Source organism: Hylobates moloch, unplaced genomic scaffold (assembly GCF_009828535.3).
Source record: "Hylobates moloch isolate HMO894 unplaced genomic scaffold, HMol_V3 SCAFFOLD_1, whole genome shotgun sequence".
Lineage (NCBI taxonomy): Eukaryota > Metazoa > Chordata > Mammalia > Primates > Hylobatidae > Hylobates > Hylobates moloch.
In genome coordinates, this window is record NW_026652276.1 from 237,680,572 (window position 1) to 237,702,331 (window position 21,760).

At 43.8% G+C, this 21,760-nt stretch overlaps 1 protein-coding gene across 2 annotated transcripts in view; it reads left to right on the plus strand.

The window, feature by feature from the left end:
- The window catches only part of UBE3C (ubiquitin protein ligase E3C), a 135,943-nt gene that overhangs the window by 95,389 nt on the left and 18,794 nt on the right, over positions 1 to 21,760 (plus strand). Inside the window, exons 18-19 of one of the 2 annotated variants that reach the window (XM_032753233.2) lie at positions 765 to 1,012; positions 18,447 to 18,659. In XM_032753233.2, coding sequence (XP_032609124.1) covers positions 765 to 1,012; positions 18,447 to 18,659 — 461 coding nt within the window. The remainder of the gene's footprint in view (positions 1 to 764; positions 1,013 to 18,446; positions 18,660 to 21,760) is intronic. The other variant, XM_058428585.1, reaches the window with a different exon arrangement.

The window sequence follows — 21,760 nt, forward strand, 5'->3', positions numbered from 1 at the left end:
TCCTTTGGCTTCCCTGAACCACATTGGAAGAGGAATAATTATCTTGGGCCACACACAAAATACACTAACGATAGCTAATAAGCTTTTAAAAAAAAAAAAAAAATTACATGTCGGACACGGTGGCTCACACCTGTAATCCCAGCACTTTGGGAAGCCGAGGCAGGCGGATCACGAGGTCAGGAGTTCGAGACCAGCCTGGCCAATATGGTGAAACCCCATCTCTACTAAAAATAGAAAAATTAGTCAGGCATGGTGGCACATGCCTGTAGTCTCAGCTACTTGGGAAGCTGAGGCAGAAGAATCACTTGAACCCGGGAGGCGGAGGTTGCAGTGAGCTGAGATGGCACCACTGCACTCCAGCCTGGATGACAGAGGGAGACCCCATCTCAAAAAAAAAAAAACTCCTAATGTTTTAAGAATTTAGGTATTTGTATTGGGCCACATTCAAAGCCATCCCGAGCCACATCGGCCTGTGGGCTGCAGGTTGAGGACAAGCTTGCTGTAGATTCTGGAGGACCAATTTCCTGAGAGTTTGTGGAGGCCGGAGGTTGCAGTGAGCTGAGATCGTGCCACTGCACTCCATCCTGGGTGACAGAGCAAGACTGTCTCAAAAAATAATGATAATATCATTGCTGTTTTGAGTCCTATGTTAAAATGTCCTTAAGATCCTCACACCCCTTCCCTAAGCCTTACTGTAAGGCCAGTTGATGTTACTGCTTTCTTGTAACATCTTTCCTCCTTACCCTCCCATTTTTTTTGAACAGAGCCTGATTTGAAAAAGCGGATCCGTGTGCACTTGCTCAATGCCCATGGCCTGGATGAAGCTGGCATTGATGGTGGTGGTATTTTCAGAGAGTTTTTAAATGAACTACTGAAGTCAGGATTTAACCCCAACCAGGGGTTCTTTAAGACTACTAATGAAGGGCTTCTGTACCCCAACCCGGCTGCTCAGATGCTTGTGGGAGATTCTTTTGCCAGACATTACTACTTCCTAGGCAGAATGCTTGGAAAGGTAAAGTAACCTTCGTATAAAAATAGACCTCGGACCAAAAGATGTTGACATTTTATGTTTATGTGTGGTTGTTATCCAAGTTTACCATAAAATACTGTTTGTTTTAAATTTGGATGCTAAATGTTGCAAAAGCACTGCACGAAACAAATTTGTATGGTTGTAAGTAGGTGCCATGGTTTGAATGTCCCCTCCAAACTCATGTCGAAATTTGATCACCAGTGTGCCAGTATTGAGAGGTGGGATCTTTAAGAGGTGAGTAGATCGTGCGAGCTCGGCCGTCATGAGTGGATGAGTGGTTTATTGTGGGAAAGGCCCTGGTGACTTTTTACAGGAGGGAGCCCCTAGCCTCGTGATGCCCTGTGCCACCTCCGGACTCTGCAGAGTCCCCACCAATGAGAAGGCCTCACCAGGGGCTGCCTCTGGACCGTAGGCTCATGGCCTTCCAGCTGTAAGAAATGGATTTCAGTTTTTATTAATTACTCAGTTTCAGGTTTTCTGTTACAAGCAGTCAAAACGGACTAAGACAGTAAGTTACTGCCTCGTAACTATTAGTCTACTAGGACTGCTGCAACAAATTACCATATGCTTTGTGGGGGGAGAGAGACTTAGAAAAACTGAAATTTATTATTTGACAGTTCTGGAGGCCAGAAGTCCAAACTCAGGGTGTCAGCAGCAGCGTAGATTCCTTTTTAGAGGCTCTAGAAGAATCCATTCTTCTGTTTTTGCCAGTAGCCCTTGACCTTTTTTGGCTTGTAGATTCATCATTTTGATCTCTGCCTCTGTGGACTTCTCCCTGAGTGTCTGTGTCCAACATTGCCTTATTTTTTTTTTTTTAATAAGGACACCTGTCATTGTATTGGGGCCTGCCCTGATCCAGTGTAACTTCATCTTAATTTGATTATCTGCAAATACCTCATTTCCAAAGAAGGTTGTATTCACAGATTAGGATTTGAATTTGTCTTTTGGGGGGACACAGCTCTACCTGTTAGAGTGACATTTATAAAGTTGAGTATTCAGGAATTGTTATTAGCTAGTTTGTTTGTTTGTTTGAGACGGAGTCTCTCCTCGCTCTGTTGCCCAGGCTGGACTGCTGTGGTGCCATCTCTGCTCACTGCAAACTCCACCTCTCAGGTTCAAGGGATTGTCCTGCATCAGCCTTCTGAACTACAGGTGTGCACCACCACGCCCAGCTAATTTTTGCCTTTTTAGTAGAGACAGGGGTTTCCACCATGTTGTCCAGGATGGTCTTTAACTCCTGACCTCAAGTGGTCCACCTGCCTCATCCTCTGAAAGTGCTGGGATTACAAGCGTGAGCCACTGCACCTGGCCTGTTATTAGCATTCTTAAATAAATTAGAAATTAACGTTGCTATTGTGATTAATTTCTGTAAGAATTAATCAGAGCTATAATCATTTTCAACTTTGTAATAAAATTTCTTTATCTCATTGGTGGTTCTGTTCTCCGAGAAGCATAGTGCACGGAATTGCCTGTTTTGAGAAGCAGCTTAATTGAAAATCAGTGCCTGCAAAACAGATGGTGCTTTTATGACTTCTTTTACATAACAGTTTTATTAAAATATAACTCACATTATGGAAAACTGAACCTTTTAAATTTCAGTGGTTTTTAATATATTCACTGTGTTGTCTGACCATCACCAATATCTAACTTGGAAGCAATGTCCTCATCCCAAAAAGGAAACCCTATGTAGTTATTCCCTGTCCTGCCCTTCCTCCCCCAGCCCTGGCCAACCACTAGTCTACTTTCAGTCTGTATGAAATTTTTTTTTTGGACATTTCATGTAAGTGGGATCATTTGTTAGATCAACTATAAATGTGTGACCTTTTGTGATTGGCTTCTTTGAGCATATTTTCAGGTTTCATTCATGTCCTAGTATGTCAGAGCTTCACTCATTTTAAGGGCCAAATCTTATTTCATTGTATGGATATACCACACTTTGGGGTTTGTTTTGTTCATTTTGAAACAGGTCTTTCTCTGCCACCTAGGCTGGAGTGCACTGCTACAAACACGGCTTAGTCCTGCGCTTAAGCAGTCCTGCTTTCAGCCTCCCGAGTAGCTGGGACCACAGTTGCTTGCTACCACATCTGGCTAATTATTTCATTTTATTGTAGAGGCATGGTCTCGCCATGTTGCCCAGGCTGGTCTTGAACTCCTGGCATCAAGCAATCCTCCTGCCTCAACCTCTCAAAAGGCTAGAATTACAGGTGTGAGCCGCTACACCCAGTCACCGCATTTTGTTTACTTATTCATCCCAGGCTGGAGTGCAGTGGTGCATTTGCATTGGGAATTTGCATTGTTTCCACCTTTTAGCTCTTATGAATAATGCTACTGCAAACATTTGTATACAAGCTGGTATTTGGACATAGGTTTTTCATTTTTCTTGGGCATATACCTAGACATGGAAGTGTTAGGTCGTACAGTACTCCACGTCAAAGTGTCTGCAACCTTTTACAATCCCACCAACAATTTGTGAAGGTTTCAGTGAATCCACATCCTTGTCAGCACTTAGTGTTGTCTTTTTCATTACAGCCATTCTAGTGGGTGGGAATTGGTATCTCATTGTGGTTTTAATTTCCCTGGTGACTAATAATGTTGACCATCTTTTCATGTGCTCCATGACTTCTGTTGAGAAATGTCTATTCAAGTCCATTGCCTATTTTTTTATTGGATTGTCTTTTATTATTAAGTCCCTGAAATGCAATGAGTTATGAAATGTATATTCTCTGAGAAAGCTGAAACATTGTCAGATAAATGATTTGCAAGTATTTTCTTCCTTCTCTGGGTTGTCTGTTCACTTTCATGATGATTTCCTTTGAAGAACGAACATTTTTAATTTTGAAGTCTAGTGTGTTTTTTTTTCTTTTATTGCTTGTTTTTGGTGTCTTATCCATTCCCTGAGCTAAAATCACAAAGATTTACACTTGTATGTTCTTCTGACAGTTTTGTAGTTTTAGCTTACATTTTGGTCTTTGATCCTTTTTGAGTTAATTTTTGTAGATTGTAAAAGTTAGGCATCCTCATGTTCTTGGCACCCTTGTTGAAAATTAGTTGACCATACACGTAACACTCTGGGTCTGCCCTTATGCAATATGGCCTTGATTACTGTAACTGCAATATGGGGTGTGTGCGTATTTATTAATAGCATATGGGAGTAGAACCGCAGCCATGTTAAGCAGGGGTAGTGGGAAGGAATCAGTCTATCCTGGATATAGAATAATCCCCCTTTATTTGTGTCTCTTTGAAGTGCATTGTGGTAGCCCCAGTTATTTCTTTGTTCAGACTCCCAGTGATTTTAAGTGCTCTCAGGTTTGAGAAAGGGCTCCAACATGACTTCACTAACGTAACAGTATGTGTTACGTCATCATCTTCAGGCCCACCATATTTCAGGTGGCAGATTTCAGGTGTTGATTTGATGTTGATTTGTGAGCTGGCTTTGGTGTCCGTTTTCAGATAGCATCTCTCTCTGTGTTGATGGTCACACAGCCTACTTCTCAGTTTTAGCTTCCCCTGGAGGATGTACATTTCATAATTCATTGTATGAAAATCTTTACAATGGGCCAGACATGGTGGATCACACCTGTAATCCCAGCACTTTGGGAGGCCTAGGTGGGCGGATCACCTGAGGTTGGGAGCTCGAGACCAGCCTGACCAACATGGAAAACCCCGTCTCTACTAAAAATACAAAATTAGCTGGGCCTGGTGGCGCATGTCTTTAATCCCAGCTACTCGGGAGGCTGAGGCAGGATAATCGCTTGAACCTGGGAGGCAGAGGTTGTGGTGAGCCAAGATCGCACCATTGCACTCCAGCCTGGCAACAAGAGCAAAACTCTGTCTCAAATAGAAAGAAAAGAAAATCTTTACAATGAAATCCCATAGTTCTTTCTGTTAAAGTGAGCCCCAGAACCTTCTAACTTAATAATATATGTGTGAAAATAAAGGTGAGTGTTTTGCTAGACTAACCTGAAATACTCTAAACTTGGTGGTTTTCACACAATACGGTTACAGAAGATAGAGCAATAATTTTATCTGCATGAATTAAATCTTAAGATTATATATTACTTTTTCTTCCTGAATGTATAAATCATCCAGTCTTGATTAATGTAGAAGCTAATAGTTACGTTAAGTCTGGTGAAGATAAATTCATTTCTCCTCTGTTTATTGACATATTGCTTATAATTGAAATTATTCTGAAGATGATGTCATTGTACAGTACTGTACTTTGGAATATGTATATATTTACAGAAGGTCCAGGGAAGAGAATTTGTGATTTTAAACCTTTCTCCCACAAATGAAGTTTATGTAAGTTATATCTTATTAAAGCTGTTTAAAATAATAAAGTTTAGACCAATAACAAAACTATAGTTATTTGAGGATGGTAGTTAACTTAGTTTCACATATTTAAGACTTTCTTTACATTACTGTCTGCGTGGAAATTCCTAAGGGGTTACTAACTTCCAAAACATATAACCATCTGATTACAAAGTTAAACTTTGTACTAACATGCTAAACATTGCTCAGATCTAAGTAAGTGTAATAGTACAACACCTAAGAGTGTGGTACCTGAACATTACATCTTTAAAAGAAGAAAATTGTATATTGATTGATTATGATATTTATTGGGTCATAATGTATTTAAATTTTCTTTAATGCATATGTTAGTGATTGTTTACTGTGATAAAGTGCAAAGAGGTCTTCAAGAGTGATCCTACAGAGGAGGAATTACCTCATGTCACTGGTCACTTCTCAATTAAAAGTTCCATTAGCAAATGATTCTTGCTTCTGGTGTGGGTCATGATTGCATTTTATCGCCTGTAAATCAGGCTGCAGACAGGGAATAAATAAACAGCCCAAGGATGTGGTAATGTCATCTTGAACTTTTTTTTACAGATAGAAGCACCTAGGTCCATTTAAGCCAATTAAGTTCAGAATATTTATTGAGGTTAATCCTTTATCATATTTGAATTCTATTTGAAAATGGCTTTTTTTCTGGCTTTAGAATATTGATTTAATTGGAATGGCATGCCTATAAATCAGATTATTTGATATGATCTTGATTATATATTTGAAAATTTTAATTAGATTGTATAACTTCAGCGTGGTTTATAATTTTTTATTGCAGTAGAATTCAGTGTGCGTTTAATGTATTCTGTAGTGTACTGTGGGCACTTAACAGTTTATCTTGAGATTTTCAAAAGTTGGAAATTTCTGTTTCTCCATCATTAGCACCCTTTTTTAAAATGCTCCCTGAAGTTGCTGAGGCTTTAAACATCTAAATTGAGGTGAATACTAGTCATTTTGGTTGCCTTAGTCCTTAAAGGGGCAGAGCTTCTCTTGTATAATACCTTGTTTTGAACCCTAAACTCTTTTTTTTTTTTCTTTTTTTGAGATGGAGTCTCACTCTGTTGCCCAGGCTGGAGTGCAGTGGTACGATCTTGGCTCACTGCAACCTCCGCCTCCCAGATTCAAGCGATTCTCCTGCCTCAGCCTCCCGAGTAGCTGGGGTTACAGGTATCCACCACCATGCCCAGCTAATTTTTGTATTTTTAGTAGAGATGGGGTTTTACCATGTTGGCCAGGCTGGTCTGGAACTCCTGACCTCAGGTGATCCGCCCGCCTCAGCCTCCCAAAGTGCTGGCATTAAAGGTGTTAGCCAGCGCACCCGGCAAGACAGTTTTCTATGTAAGTTTATTTCTTCAGAATTAATCATGAAATACAAATGGTTTAGATTCTACAGTAAAAATGGAAGATGTATTCCTGAATTCAGTTGATTGCTGCACCTAAATAAGATTTCTCGGCCAGGTGCAGTGGCTCACGCCTGTAATCCCAACACTTTGGGAGGCCGAGGCAGGCGGATCACGAGGTCAGGAGATCGAGACCATCCTGGCTAACACGGTGAAACCCCATCTCTACTAAAAATACAAAAAGTTAGCTGGGCGTGGTGGCAGGCGCCTGTAGTCTCAGCTACTCAGGAGGCTGAGGCAGGAGAATGGCTCGAACCTGGGAGGCGGAGCTTGCAGTGAGGCGAGATCACACCACCGCACTCCAGCCTGGGCGACAGAGCGAGACTTTGTCTCAAAAAAAAAAAAAAAAAAAGATTTCTCACTGTATGTTTAGCACCACAAGGTAGATCTTTCTGCCCTTGGATTAAGTAGGTCTTGCTTACTGTTGAGTTATTCCTTCTTGTTTATTTTTCTCATCACTCCCAAGCAATAGTTAAACATCTAAAATTCATGAGAAGAATGGATCAGTATGGTATCAAGACCATTCTGTCTTTTCTGGGCCACGTTAATTTGTCACCACGAAGATTAGAAGCACACACTCTTGCTGGCCCCACTTAAAGTCTGCTGTTTATCTTTGGCTCTTATTTGTGCAATAAAGACAACAAATAATCTAAAAAATAGCGTTGGGTGCAGTAGCTCATACCTGTAATCCCAGCACTTTGGGAGGCCAAGGTGGGAAGATCACTTAAGCCCAGGTGTTCAAGACCAGCATAGGCATACATAGGGAAACCTGGTCTCTACCACTAAAAAAAAAAAAGTAGCCAGGCATGGTGGTGTGTGTCTGTAGTCCCAGCTACTTGGGAGGCTGAGGTGGGAGGATTGCTTGAGCCTGGAATGTAGAGGCTGCAGTGAGCCGTGATGGCACCGCCACACTCCAGCCTTGGTGACAGAGACTTTGTCTCAAAATAATAATAAAATAGGGCCCATGTAAATCCTTTTAAACATTTAAATATTCATTTAGATTTAGCAAATGTAACTTTATGAAATAAAAGCCAAATGAAGGTATATGGTGTTAATTTTATTGTTTCTAAACTTAAAATCAGCTTTGAGAAGCAGCAGTAAGTAAAGTGGTGGAGGTCACGCTCTGGAGTCCTCCTCGGCTTTGGTACAAGTAGCTAGCATTGGTCAAGCACTCAAGCTGGGAGACCGGATGGAGTGTCACATCGTTCAGGTGGAGTGATGCTGGTGCCTGTGTCCTGGTGGTAGTGCTGGTAAGAAGTCATCATATTCGGCTGGGCGCGGTGGCTCACGCTTGTAATCCCAGCACTTTGGGAGGCCGAGGCAGGCGGATCACGAGGTCAGGAGATCGAGACCACAGTGAAACCCCGTCTCTACTAAAAATACAAAAAATTAGCCGGGCGTGGTGGTGGGCGCCTGTAGTCCCAGCTACTTGGAGAGGCTGAGGCAGGAGAATGGCGTGAACCCGGGAGGCGGAGCTTGCAGTGAGCCGAGATTGCGCCACTGCACTCCAGCCTGGGTGACAGAGCGAGACTCCGTCTCGAAAAAAAAAAAAAAAAAAAAAGAAGTCATCATATTCAAGGAGATTTGCTGATGAATCAGATGTTGGGATGTGCGAGGACAGGAGAAGGTAAGGGGACCACCTGGGTTCTGTTCTGAGAACTAGAAGGATGGAGGTCATGTTGACTAAGCTGGGGAAGGTCCGGGCAGGAGCAGGTGTGGGGAGGGAGACATTCTTATGGAGGCTTAGTGAGGGGCAGTTGAGGATAGGGGCCTCAGGTTAGAGGCAATATCTGGGCTGAGCCATCAGCATTCCCAGGGTCCTTAAGGTCATGAGCCTGAATTAGATCACCCAGGGTATAGGTGTCACTAGAGAAGAGAAGAGATGAAGAACTGAGCCCCAGGGCTCTCCAAGGTTTAGAGTCCAGAGAGTGGAGAATTGACTAATAGAAGTTCAGGAGATGAAGCTGGAAAGGAAGGGAGAAAACCAGAAGAGTGGGATTTCAGGTGCCAAATAAAGACGGTGTTTGAAAGGAAGACAAAGGTGGGTATTGTGTGATAGTACTGTTAGACCAAGTAAGGTTTAGCACTGAGAAGTGGCCGTGTCATTTAGCACTGTGGACAAGTGATTTCTGTGGCGTGGTGAAGGCAAAAACCTCAGCAGATGGGTTGAAAAGAATGTCAGGATTGTCTTCCTAAAGTATCATATTAAAGCTGAAAATACTCACATCATATCACAACAGAAATGTGTACAAATTCATTAGAATACATGTGAAAGAATGTTTATAGCAACACTGTATAGCCCCTAAACTGGAAACTACGCAAATGTCCTTCGAAAGCATAATGATAATAAATAAGTTGTAGGATATTCATAAGACTTACTGAATGAACAAACTACAGCTACTCAAAATGGTATGAGTGAACGGCACAGACCTAACGTTGAGTTGAAGAATCCAGACACACAAAAGTACATTTTGTCAGATTTCATTTATAGAAGTTCAGAAACAAGCAAAGCTCCTTGCAGTTTTTGGAAGGCAGGATCCTGAAGCTCCTGGGAGGGTAACACTGGAAGGGGGCACAAGGGGCTTCCAAGGTGCTAGGCATTTTCTGCGCTGTGGACTAAGTGCTTTTCCATAAGTGTGTTCACTGGGTAAAAATGAATGGAGCCACAGGGTTGTGATTAGGGCACTCTGCAGCAGTAGACTTCAGAGCAGTTACAAGAGGAAGGATCGGAAAAGAATTGGGGGACTGGTTATCAAGAAAACTTGAGCAGCCACTTAAGGGATATGGGACTAGGAAAGCTGTGTTCTAAAGATGGGAGAAATAACAGCATGTGTATTTGCTGCTGGAAATAAGTCATTGGAATTGCTGAGGGAGAGAGGAACTGCACCATGCAAAGTGAGGGTGTGGGGTCTAGTGCTGAAGCAGGGGGCGCCACAGGCTGTGTCCAAGAAGGGGGAGAGGAACACTGGGTGCAGCTGCATGAGCTGGGGAGCAGGAGCTCATTCTGACTGTGTCCCACTGTTGCTGCTTTCTGAGTGATGCAGCAGAGGGCGAGGATGGGAAGAGCAATGTTCCCAGACCAGCCACATCTGCATCACCTGGGGACCTGTTAGAAATGCAAATTCTTGGGCTCCACCCCGGACCTTCTGAATCTGGAACTCTAGGGCTAGGGCTCAGCAAGCTGTTTTGGGTTTTGGTTTTGGGGGGTTTTTGAGACAGAGTCTTGCTCTTGGCATGGCTCACTGCAACCTCTGCCTCCCGGTTCAAGCAATTCTCGTGCCTCAGCCTCCCAAGTAACTGGGACTATGGACACCCACCACCACGCCCAGCTAATTTTTGTATTTTTTTGTAGAGATGGGGGTTTCGCCATGTTAGCCAGCTGGTCTCGAATTCCTGGCCTCAAGTGATCTGTCCGCCTCAGCCTCCCAAAGTGCTGGGATTATGGGTGTGAGCCACAGCACCCAACCAGCAAGCTATGAATAGGTTTAAATTAATAAGTGTGACTCTGATGCACGCTAAAATTTGAGAATTACTGGACTATGGAAATATAATAGGATTGCCAGTTAGTGCAGGGCTCACTTGACGTTAATATCATTAAGTGAAGTGAGGCCAGCCATGTGGATTGCTTGTTTTTCTCCACCCGTGAACAGCTGTGTGGGTCTGACTAGGGTGTAGAGTCCGATTTAACCAGGGGTGGGGTTTTTTGCCAAGTGACTATAATAAAGGGTGGAGTGGTTGTAAGTTCAGAGTGGTTACAAGAGCCTACCTTTGAATCTAGGCTGTTTAGAGAGGAAATTAATCCATGGATGGAGATTTGAGGGCAAGGGAAACTGGACGGGAGAGGAGACCTGTGGAGTCGAGGTCCTTCAGGGAGTCAGTGTAGGGGTGGTTAAAGCTAAGATCAGAGGGGCCTAGTTACCGGTAATGCCACTTGGAGGACAGAGCTGAAGGAATTGGTAGCTAAGGTGGAGTTGAGGGACAGCCAGGATGGTAGAATGACAGTCAACTGTGGGCCACAGATGTCACCAAAAATTATCACCAGAGTGCGTTGGACTCTCAGGAGCTAAAATCTTTAATTAGGGGGCAGTGACTGAACCCGGGAGAGGTAATGGATGCTCAAGCCCAGTGGATGAGATTGAAAGCCAGGGATTTTAGGGGGAGGGAAGGGAAGAAGGATGGTCTGGAAGTGGCAGTAAGGAGCACAGGGGGCCTACTTCCCTTCTGTGCCCAGTGGTTCAAGGGTGCAAAAGAGACCACAGCTACTCACGCAGAGTGCTCTGAGGAACACAGAGCGCTGCAGGGAATATGGGAAAATGGACTGCTGAGTGTCGCAGCATAGTCAGGAAAAAGTCCCGTCTTAGCTATGAGACCAGGAGCACAAACAACAAAAGGAAAAATGAACTGGACTTAAAAACGTTTGTGCTTCAAAAGACACCATCAAGAAACTGAAAATACAACACACTGAAAGAAGATACTTGCGGCATATATATGAAGGACTCCATGATAAAAATGGGCGAAGGATCCAATTGGACATCTCTCCAGGGACTGGCAGCAAGCAAATGGGCCATTAGCTCATGCAAAGATGGCCAGTATCACTAGTCATCAAGGAAGGGCAAAGCACAGCCACAGGCTGCCGCGCACACCCTTGAGTATGGTGGGAATCAAACCAGGAATCGCAGGGTTGGTGAGGATGTGGAGGAATCAGTCCTCATGCATTGCCAATGGGAATGTAAAACAGTGCAGCCACTTTGGAAAAGTTTAGCAGTTCCTCAAAAGGTTAGTTACCTTTGGACCCAGCAAACATATGTTTACACAAAAAACTTGCACACAAATTCTCAGAACAGCATTATTCATAATAGCTAAAAGATGGAGGTGACTCAAAGGCCCATCAGCTGACAAATGGGTAAACAGAACACGGTTCATCCATACAGTGGAATGTTACTGGGCTGTAAAAAGGGGTAAAGCACTGACACATGGCACACATGGATGCGCCTTGAGAATGTTCTGCTCGGTAAAAGAGCGCAGATGCAGAAATCACCAAAGACATGATTCCATTTATATGAAATGTCCAAAACAGGAAAATCTAAAGAGACAGAAGGTGGATGAATGATCGCCAGGGCTGGGAGGAACCAGGAGTGGCAGCTAAGGGATGTGGAGTTTCTTTTTAGAATAATGAAAATCTTCAGAAATTGATTGTGGTGATGGTCGTTCCACTTTATGAATATAATAAAACCTTTGAATGCAAGTTATGTGGGTGATATCCCAGTAAAGCTGTTAAAGGGGAATCGTGCGGTAGGTAACGTGGTGACTGAGAGAGCCAGTGTCACAGAAGTCAGAGAAAGCAGTCATTATAAATCGGAGTTCATGAGTGCTATCGTTCTAAAGCTGGAAGGAGTATAGCGATTAGAGCATCAGCTCTTGTTAGGGTGACATAGTACCCGATAGTAACGAAATCTTATCATCGAAGGCATCAGTATCCTCAAATTTCTGAAGAGGTGGCTTGACAGATTTCTAGTCTGATATTTTATTCTCCTATATGGCGAAAGTAGAATTTTGAAACTTGAAAGATGTTTTCTTCTAATTGTTGAAAATAGTTCTTGATTATGTGGGGTACCTTGAGACTGGGCCTGAGTTTTTTGATTTTTTTTTAAATTCCTACTGTCTTTCAGAAGCAGGAGTGTAAAACTGTCCTCAGATGCTCAGATGTTTGCTTCTTGTCAGTAGAATTGGGAATATGGGTTTGCTACCTTGTTCATGAAGATGTTTTTTATCTTCTAGAAATATTTTGGTGAGCAGGGTCAGGGGTTTCTCTGTTTTGGAGCCTGAACCTGGAAGCCATAGAACTAGAAGTCGAGGAAAAAAAGGAAGGGTCGAGCCAGGTCTGGTGGCTCAAGCATGTAATCCCAGCACTTTGGGAGGCTGAGGCGGGCGAATCACGAGGTCAGGAGTTCAAGACCAGCATGACCAACATGGTGAAACCCCCTCTCTACTCAAAATACAGAAATAAGCTGGGCGTGGTGGTGGTTGCCTCTAATTCCAGCTACTTGGGAAGCTGAGGCAGGAGAATCGCTTGAAATTGGAAGGCGGAGATTGTGATGAGCCAAGATGGTGCCACTGCACTCCAGCCTGGGCAAAAGAGGGAAACTCCATCTCAAAAAAAAAGGAAGAGTCAACTCCAAGCTGCTCAAAATGTATCATATTGTGGCTCGATCACTGGAAGCCACTATGAGGAAAATTGGACAGGAGACGTGCACGTCTCCCCCACGGCCCCCATCCCCCATCCCCTGTGCCCTGCAGGGCTTCTGAAGTGAAAGGAGAGTTGGAGACGAGAAGGGCAATCTGTGCAGGCTTTCCTTGTCTTTATGGAGTGCCAGGGTCTCAAGGAAGAAAAAGTACGAGCACTGTGAGGCCTGGGCAGCTCTGCGTGCTAGGGATTTGGGCAGCCTCTGTAGAGAAGTAAGAGTGCAGCACCCGTGTCCTGGTGTGGTGGTTCAGGATTTGCAAGGCAGAGTTGCTCTTTTTCTCTGAGTAACAACTAGTGGGCTCTGCTCAGTTATTCATGGTAGATATCTGCTGAATCAGGAGTAAGTTCACTTCAGCTCACGTGTAGAGATTGGCTTTAGGGCACCTGCCAGTGGAGTATTAGAGTGAGGCCCACGGCCTGGCCCCTCTCACGGAGCTTGGTGTCCTCCTGCTGCTGTTCCTGCATGTGAGGCGCACGGGACACTGGGACAACACGGATTTTTTAGTGCCAGGGTAGCTGTGTAGACCAAGTGTTGCAGGAGTTGATGGTGTAGCAAGCTCTCTGGAATAGGATTGTGAAGATCTAGGACTTGAAATGGGTGTTGACGTATACATAATCTGAAACCCACAATCTGAAAACTCTTAAGAATGAAAGGGTTTTTTTGCAAACAGATTCATGAATGCAGAATTCCAGTATGTAATGTGGTCCCTGACATATAGTTGGCACTTAATAAATGTTTGTTACATGAATGGGCGCCATATGTTGTATTTGGACTCTTGCATTAAAGATGAGGTATGTTGCCGGGTGCAGTGGCTCACGCCTGTAATCCCAGCACTGTGGGAGGCCGAGGCGGGTGATCACCAGGTCAGGAGTTCAAGACAATCCTGGCCAACATGGGGAAACCCTGTATCTACTAAAAATACAAAAATTTGCTGGGCATGGTGTGCGTGCTTATAATCCCAGCTGCTCAGGAGGCTGAGGCAGGAGAATCACTTGAACCCAAGAGGTGGAGGTTGCAGTGAGCTGAGATCATGCCATTCATTGCACTCCAGCCTGGGTGATAGAGCGAAACTCTGTCTCAAAAAAAAAAAAAAAGAAAGATGAGGTATATCTCCTGCCCCCTAGGAGCTTGGAGTTAGTTACACAAGCCCCTAGTGGTCCCAGTGACTGAGGGGACTTTGTTTTTCAATTCCAACTTACTAATTCTGAAGCACAATTATTAAATAGCATGTTGCTATTAGTATACATTCTTATTTTATGTTTCTTTTTTGTTTTTTAAATTATGTGGTTAGTATGATTTGAAATAATTAAAATTATTATCTGCTTGCTCAGTTAGGATGGCTTTAAAGCAAGACATCATCTCTTATATAGTTTTTAGATTAAGTTATAAATGTTCACTTTAGAGCTGCCTAAAGATTGATAGAGATGCATTTGAAAAGCATTATTTTTTTTATTGATTCTTAATGTACTAAATTACTGAAGTTATTTGGCGGCAAACAGAAATGGCCTGTGATGTGGTTCACATTTATTCTCCTGATAGAGCCACAATTTGCATTAATTGCGTCGCGACTGCACTCACTTATATTAAAAGGCTTCTACTATAATTAATCCTTTTTATTTCAAATCATTTTGGCACAATTTCTAGCTATAAACATTCATAAAAGACAGACAGTTGAAAAATTCGTTACAGGTTTTTTCCATATACCTATTGCTATTTTTTTCATGACAAGTAGTTATTGATATGCTTCTAGGAACAAGTGTGGTACAGCTGGCTGAGAAGGCCAATGTGAAAAATGCTAAGTGGATTATTTTGCATTTTGGCAGTTTTTGAAGTTGTGTAATTAACCTGTGTTTAGAAAATACCTTGATTTATGCTTACATTTGTATCTCAGTTGCATACATTATGGAAATTTAATTTATAATCCATTTAGCTGATGCAATCATAGTTTTTAGTGCCATCATTTATTAGTGCTTGTATATTAAATGCTCTGAAGGTTTAAACCTGCCTTATATAAAAAATTATACCTATGCATTTACATTTTATGAGTCACAGTGAGATTTCTGTTTAAAATTCAGTACTGATATATTTAACTAGTTTCACTGGTTTATTGTTACTAATGCAGAAATGGCAAACAGTGACCTTATATATTGAACATCAAATGATTTACACTTCCAGTTTACTTTTAAAGTCCACTGTACAAATGAGGGCTTTTCTTCAGCACCTGGAATCAATCATGTAGTTTTATGCAGAATGTTCCCCTTGGCTTTGAACTCGTCATTCATTTCGAAGTGATGCCATTTATCAGTGTTCCAGGTTAATAGTATTAACCATCCTTGACTTTAAACAAACTGTGACTTTTCAACACAACTTTCTTTACGTTATCAGGAGATGATGACTATGTGCCTGTTGCCATTTTATTCATTCTCTCATTAAGAAACCCTTTTTTGCTATCTTTTCAAAATTAATTGGGTAATCATTAGTCCTCAAATCAGAAATAAAAACACAAAGACATAATACTTTGGTTTACCTGGCAGAGGCCAGCCGCAGTCTTCCTGGAGGGGATGTTATGCCGGCTCTAGTTATCAGACATGTGCCTGAGCTCCTTAAAAACAGCATTCTTTGGTCAGGAGTTCGAGACCAGCCTGGCCAATATGGTGAAACTCCATCTCCACTAAAAATACAAAAATTAGCTGGGCGTGGTGGCGCACGTCTGTAGTCCCAGCTACTCAGGAAACTGAGACAGGAGAATCGCTTGAACTCGGGAGGCGGAGGCTGCAGTGAGCTGAGATCGTGCCACTGCACACTCCAGCCTGGGCAACAGAGGGAGACTCCGTCTCAAAAAAAAGAAAACAGCATTCTTCACAATGTCTGTCATTTTCTGAAACAAAAAGCCAGTGGCACTCTAGATGTTTGCTTTTGGGAAAACCTCAACAGCTATTTTCTCATTTCCTCCAAGTCATATCAGTGGATGAGTCCTTAAAATGTGAATCTCAAGGGGTGTCTGAGCATGCCCTGTTGGAGTGTGTAAGTTCTGGAGTACTTATTTAAGGATGCGAATTTTATGCCATACGAAGTAGATTATTACTAAATACGGTAACTGGCTGGAAGCTATGACTAAGCAAAGGACTCACTCCCCACAGGAGCAATGGCTTACAGTTGAAACGTTTCTCCTTTGCTGGAAGCTTGCAGAAGCACAGTCCCGGCTCTCTGGAAACTACTTACTCCCAAGTTACTAATTCTTGCAGATCTTTAATATTTACAGTGCATGATATGGTTGGGTGATGGCCTCTAGGTTGGAAGGGTGACTTCTGAGTTGACTGTTTCATGGATGAATGACTACCCCATAAAGTTTTGTTTTGATTTTGGTATTCCCTGGGTAGCACGATAGCACTCGAATCTTAAAACAGTAGGATAAAGAGGGTCTGGGTCTATCACAGCATCTCCTGCAGCACAGCTCATAATAGTCATTTGCAAGGATGGTTAGTCCAGCCTTCATCTTCCCTCTCTCTGTCCTTCCCGCCTTCCCTCATTCTCGGGCAAAAATTCCAGTGCTGCACCTCCAGACAGTAGGAAGGCCCGTGACTGCCTCTGTTGAGAGGGTTTCTTTCTCTAAAACTAGGCCACCTGTTCTCCACACCCCCTGGGGGTAATTAGACTACCTCTGTTTGACCTGGGAAAATAGGATCACTATAAATACACATCTCTCTGAAGACTGGATGTTCTCTTTTTTTGAGACGGAGTTTTTGCTCTTGTTGCCCAGACTGGAGTGCAGTGGCACAATCTCGGCTCACTGCAACCTCCAGCTCCTGGGTTCAAGCGATTCTCCTGCCCCAGCCTCCCGAGTAGCTGGGATTATAGGCATGTGCCACCACACCTGGCTAATTTTTTTTTATTTCGTAGAGACGGGGTTTCACCATGTCAGTTGGTCTGGAACTCCTGACCTCAGGTGATCCAGCCGCCTCAGCCTCCCAAAGTGCTGGGATTACAGGTGTGAGCCACCGCACCCAGCCTGACTGGATATATTCTAACACAAATGGCTTTTGTAGAGGAAATTGAGATTTCTTGTTTACTTCCATTCCTTTACCTTAAGTTAAAAAATTGTCCAGGTAGACCACATGGAAACAAGATAACTAATGTCTAACCGCATGCCTAGCACAGTGCCTGGCACCTAGTACCTAGTAAGTGCTCAAGGAATGGTAACTGTTGTCTCTATTGTCTTTATTAGGAAACTTTTGGCCGGGTGGGGTGGCTCACGCCTATAATCCCAGCATTCTGGGAGGCTGAAGTGGGCGGATCACCTGAGCTCAGGAGTTTGGGACAAGCCTGGCCAATATGGCAAAACCCCGTCTCTACTAAGTATACAAAAATTAGCTGGGCATGGTGGTGGGTGCCTGTAATCCCAGCTACTGAGGAGGCTGAGGCAGGAGAATCCCTTGAACCTGGGAGGTGGAGGTTGCAGTGAGCCGAGATCGTGCAGCTGCACTCCAGCCTGGGCAACAGAGCAAGACTCCGTTTCCAAAAAAAAAAGAGCATAAGTAATATTTCTTGACATGTGAAAATCACATGAAACCCAAATTTGGAACATAGCCACCCTCACTCATTGACACATTGTCCGTGGCTGCTTTTGTGCTGCAGGGCAGAGTGGCACATGCGGTTATGAACTGGGACCCCGAAAACTGTGCTGAAATCCTAATACCCCATCCTGTGAGCATGGCCTTGTTTGGAAATAGGGTCTTTGCGAAGTTTAGCTGAGGTCATCTCATCTTAACCCTCCTCAAGTTAAGATGAGGTCATAGTAAATTAGAGTGGGTCCCGAAATGCAGTCGCTATTGTCTTGATAAGAGAAAGAAGAGATTCAGACCCAGAGAGCACACAGGGAAGATATCTGTGAGAAGAGACAGGAAGGGGGGTGAGGGAGCCACAAGCCAGGGCCCACCGAGGGTTACCCTGAGACACCAGGAGCTGGAGACACAGTGAGGACTCCTCCCCTGGGTCTTGGCCCTGTGGCCTGTGGAGCTGCGAGGCCGTGAGTTCGTGTGGTTTTCAGTCTCGCAGTGTGTGATCATTTGCCGTAGCCAGCTCGGGAGACTAACAACCCTGCAGTTCCTGAAGGATTCACCATCCTTCTCTTGAGGAGAAGCATTTGCTGGCTTCTGTCTCACAGGAAGGATCTGGCTCTTCATAATTCCACGATTTCGCCCCAGGTGGTCTGTTTCAGAGTTCTCCGAATGCTGAGTGCATGCATTGAATGCCTGCACGGGAGCCTGGAGCATGGTACTTGCCCACTGAATATCAGCTTCCACCTTCGGTACTATGAGGAGAAAATACCTGCTCTCTTAGGATTGGGTTTAATATCAAGTTGAGCATATGGCTCTGTGTTTGTAGAAGGCTTGTCTGTTCGATGCTAACGTTGACTGTTCTCTTTTGAAGGCTCTCTATGAGAACATGCTGGTGGAGCTGCCCTTTGCGGGCTTCTTTCTTTCCAAGTTGCTTGGAACCAGTGCCGATGTGGACATTCACCACCTCGCCTCCCTAGACCCTGAGGTGTATAAGAATTTGCTCTTTCTGAAGAGCTACGAAGACGATGTGGAGGAGCTTGGGCTGAACTTCACTGTGGTGAACAATGACCTGGGAGAGGCGCAGGTGAGGGGTCAGGAGGAGGATTCACACATCTCTATAGCAAGTAGCAGCATCTCCTTTTGTGTGGAAGTCCATTTGTGTTACAGTGTTTGACTTCTGCACGTTTTAGTTAGAATGACTGTGGCTGCGAGTTAGACGTCGAAGCATGTAGCTCCGAAGCACCTTAGCCTTGGCCTCTGAGCTGAGTGCAGTTCCTGCTCCCAAGCATGAGGCCCGTTCCTGCCCGGCAGTCCCTCCTGCGGAGCTCCACTCTTGAGGCTGTGGCCCAGGCTTGCTGCTTGTCTGGCTCTTCCCAGTGCTGGGGGTGGCCATTCAGCAGCTTCCCGGCAGGACCCCTTGCTTAGTCCTCACTCCTTGTCCACTCAGAGCCACCTCAGCTGCTCCAGCACTGTCTAGGGGGTGTGTTCATTACCCATCTGGTTACTGTTGTTACTTACATCCTTTTTAAGAAATAAAAAAGGTCTATATTAGAGATTCAAACTGATTTTCTTTTTTATTTATTTGAGACGGAGTCTCGCTCTGTCACCCAGGCTGGAGTGCAGTGGCGCAATCTCGGCTCACTGCAAGCTCCACCTCCCGGGTTCACGCCATTCTCCTGCCTCAGCCTCTCCGAGTAGCTGGGACTACAGGCGCCCGCCACCACGCCCGGCTAATTTTTTGTATTTTTTTTTAGTAGAGATGGAGTTTCACCGTGGTCTTGATCTCCTGACCTCGTGATCCACCTGCCTCGGCCTCCCAAAGTGCTGGGATTACAAGCGTGAGCCACCGTGCCTGGCCTAAACTGATTTTCTTAATAACAGCTTTATCAACATGTAACTCACATACCATAAAATCTGCCCTTTTTAGTACATGATTCAGTGGTTTTTAGTATATTCATAGAGGTGTGCAGCCATCGTCACCCCAGCCAATGTTAACACATTTTCCTTGCTCTACAGAGCAACCGTGCACCCATTAGCAGGCTCCCCCACCCCATGCAGGCAGCCACCAGTCCACTCTGTCTCTGCATGGGCCTGCTGTGGACACTTCACATTGATGGAGTCTTTTTTTTTTTTTTTTTTTTGAGATGGAGTTTCACTCTTGTTGCCCAGGCTGGAGTGCAGTGGCATGATCTCGGCTCACCACAACCTCCACCTCCTGGGTTCAAGTGATTCTCCTGCCGCAGCCTCCTGAGTAGCTGGGATTACAATGCGTCACCACGCCCAGCTAATTTTGTATTTTTAGTAGAGATGGGATTTCTCCATTGTTGGTCAGGCTGGTCTCGAACTCCTGACCTCAGGTGATCCGCCCACCTCGGCCTCCCAAAGTGCTGGGATTACAGGCGTGAGCCACCACAGCCGGCCCGACAGAGCCTTTTACGTGGTCTTCCTTCACTTGTAGTTGCATGGATCAGGACTTCATTCCTTTTCTGGCCAAATAATATTCCATTATATGGATATACCGCAAGGTCTTTACTGGTTGATGGACATTTGGGTTGTTCCTATGTTTGGGCTATTAAGAATATTACTGTTATAAACATCCACGTACAGCATACTAAAATAATTATTAATGAGTTAGTAACACCTGGGATTTGCTTCAAATACACTCTGAACATCCATAATCTGAAAATCCAAAATGTTCCAAAATCCAAAACTTTCTGAGTGCCAACATGAAGCTCAAAGGAAATGCTGATTGGACCATTTCAGGTTTTTGGATTAAGGACTCTTACTGATAAGTATAATGCAAATATTCCAAAATTTGAGGGGAAAAAAATTGAAATCCAAACACTTCTGGCCCAAGTATTTCACTCAGATAAGGGATACTGACCCTGTGTGGTGAGAACAGGGGCAGGAAGTGGGGCTATCAGTGCCAGAGACTGGCCGGGAGGTGTGATGCCTGATGAACTGGCTGTGTGGGGTTGGGAGCTCATACACTGTTCTGTCTACTTTAGCGTATGAGGTTTTGTTGTTGTTGTTTTATTGTTTTGAGACAGGGTCTCACTCTGTCACCCAGGCTGGAGGAGTGTAGTGATGCAATCTCAGCTCACTGCACCCTCAGCCTCCTGAGTAGCTGGGATTACAGGTGTGCACCACCAAACCTGGCTAATTTTTGTGTTTTTTGTAGAGACAACGTTGCCCTGTGTTACCCAGCTTGATCTCAAATTCCTGAGCTCAAGCGATCCTCCTGCCTCAGCCTCCCAAAGTGCTGGGATTACAGGCATGAGCCACCATTCCTGGCTGATTTTTGTATTTTTTGTAGACATGGGTGTCTCCCTATGTTGCCCAGGTTGGTCTCAAACTCCTAGGCTCAAGTGATCCTCCTGCCTCAGCCTCCCAAAGTGCTGGGATTACAGATGCAAGCCACTGTGCCTGTCCAAGAGCCATATTTTATTTGGTTACAACTTATTTAGTTGCTTTTGTTTCTGCATATTTTTCCATACCATAGAGCTGAATTTTCACCAATGCAAAATTTAGATGATTTGGGCGGGGGCGCTGTTACTGTCATTAGGAAGTGCTCGACATCCAGTGACGTTGCTTGCTGCTGTGGCCTTGCACCACCTAGTGGCCTGATTTCTAAATGGCATAAAAGCCTTCGGACGGTGAGTGTTGTAGTGACCTGCCTGAGGCCTTCGCTAATGCGAGTATTTCCCATTTTTCCTTCTGAAATAAATGTTAATAGTGAAACGTCGCATATGCAAGAATTCCATTAAAGCACTGCCGATAATACTGGACTCTGTTAAAAGCAAAAGTGTGAAGTTAAGATGTTCCAATTATTCATAGAAATTCCCACTGAGTTAAAAAATTATAGATAATGTATGAGAATAATTATACTAAAGAGCCTAATGAGAAAAATTAAGAAATTCACTAGTGAAGCACCTAACTTAGAGGGAGATCTTAAGGATTTCTGTAGAAATAAATAGGTAGTCCTCCATACAAGTTTTTAAGTTTATAGAGTATGATTTAAAGACTTGTAATATGCAGATACTTTATTGTGTCAGCAGGTTATGTTAATCATCCCTTTTAAAATATGGTGCTGCTCTCAAATTTGTTTTCTTCAGTGTAATCAATTTGGCTGTTAATCTGTTTAACAGTGACCATGAAATTTTAGATGACTAATTTACATAGAAC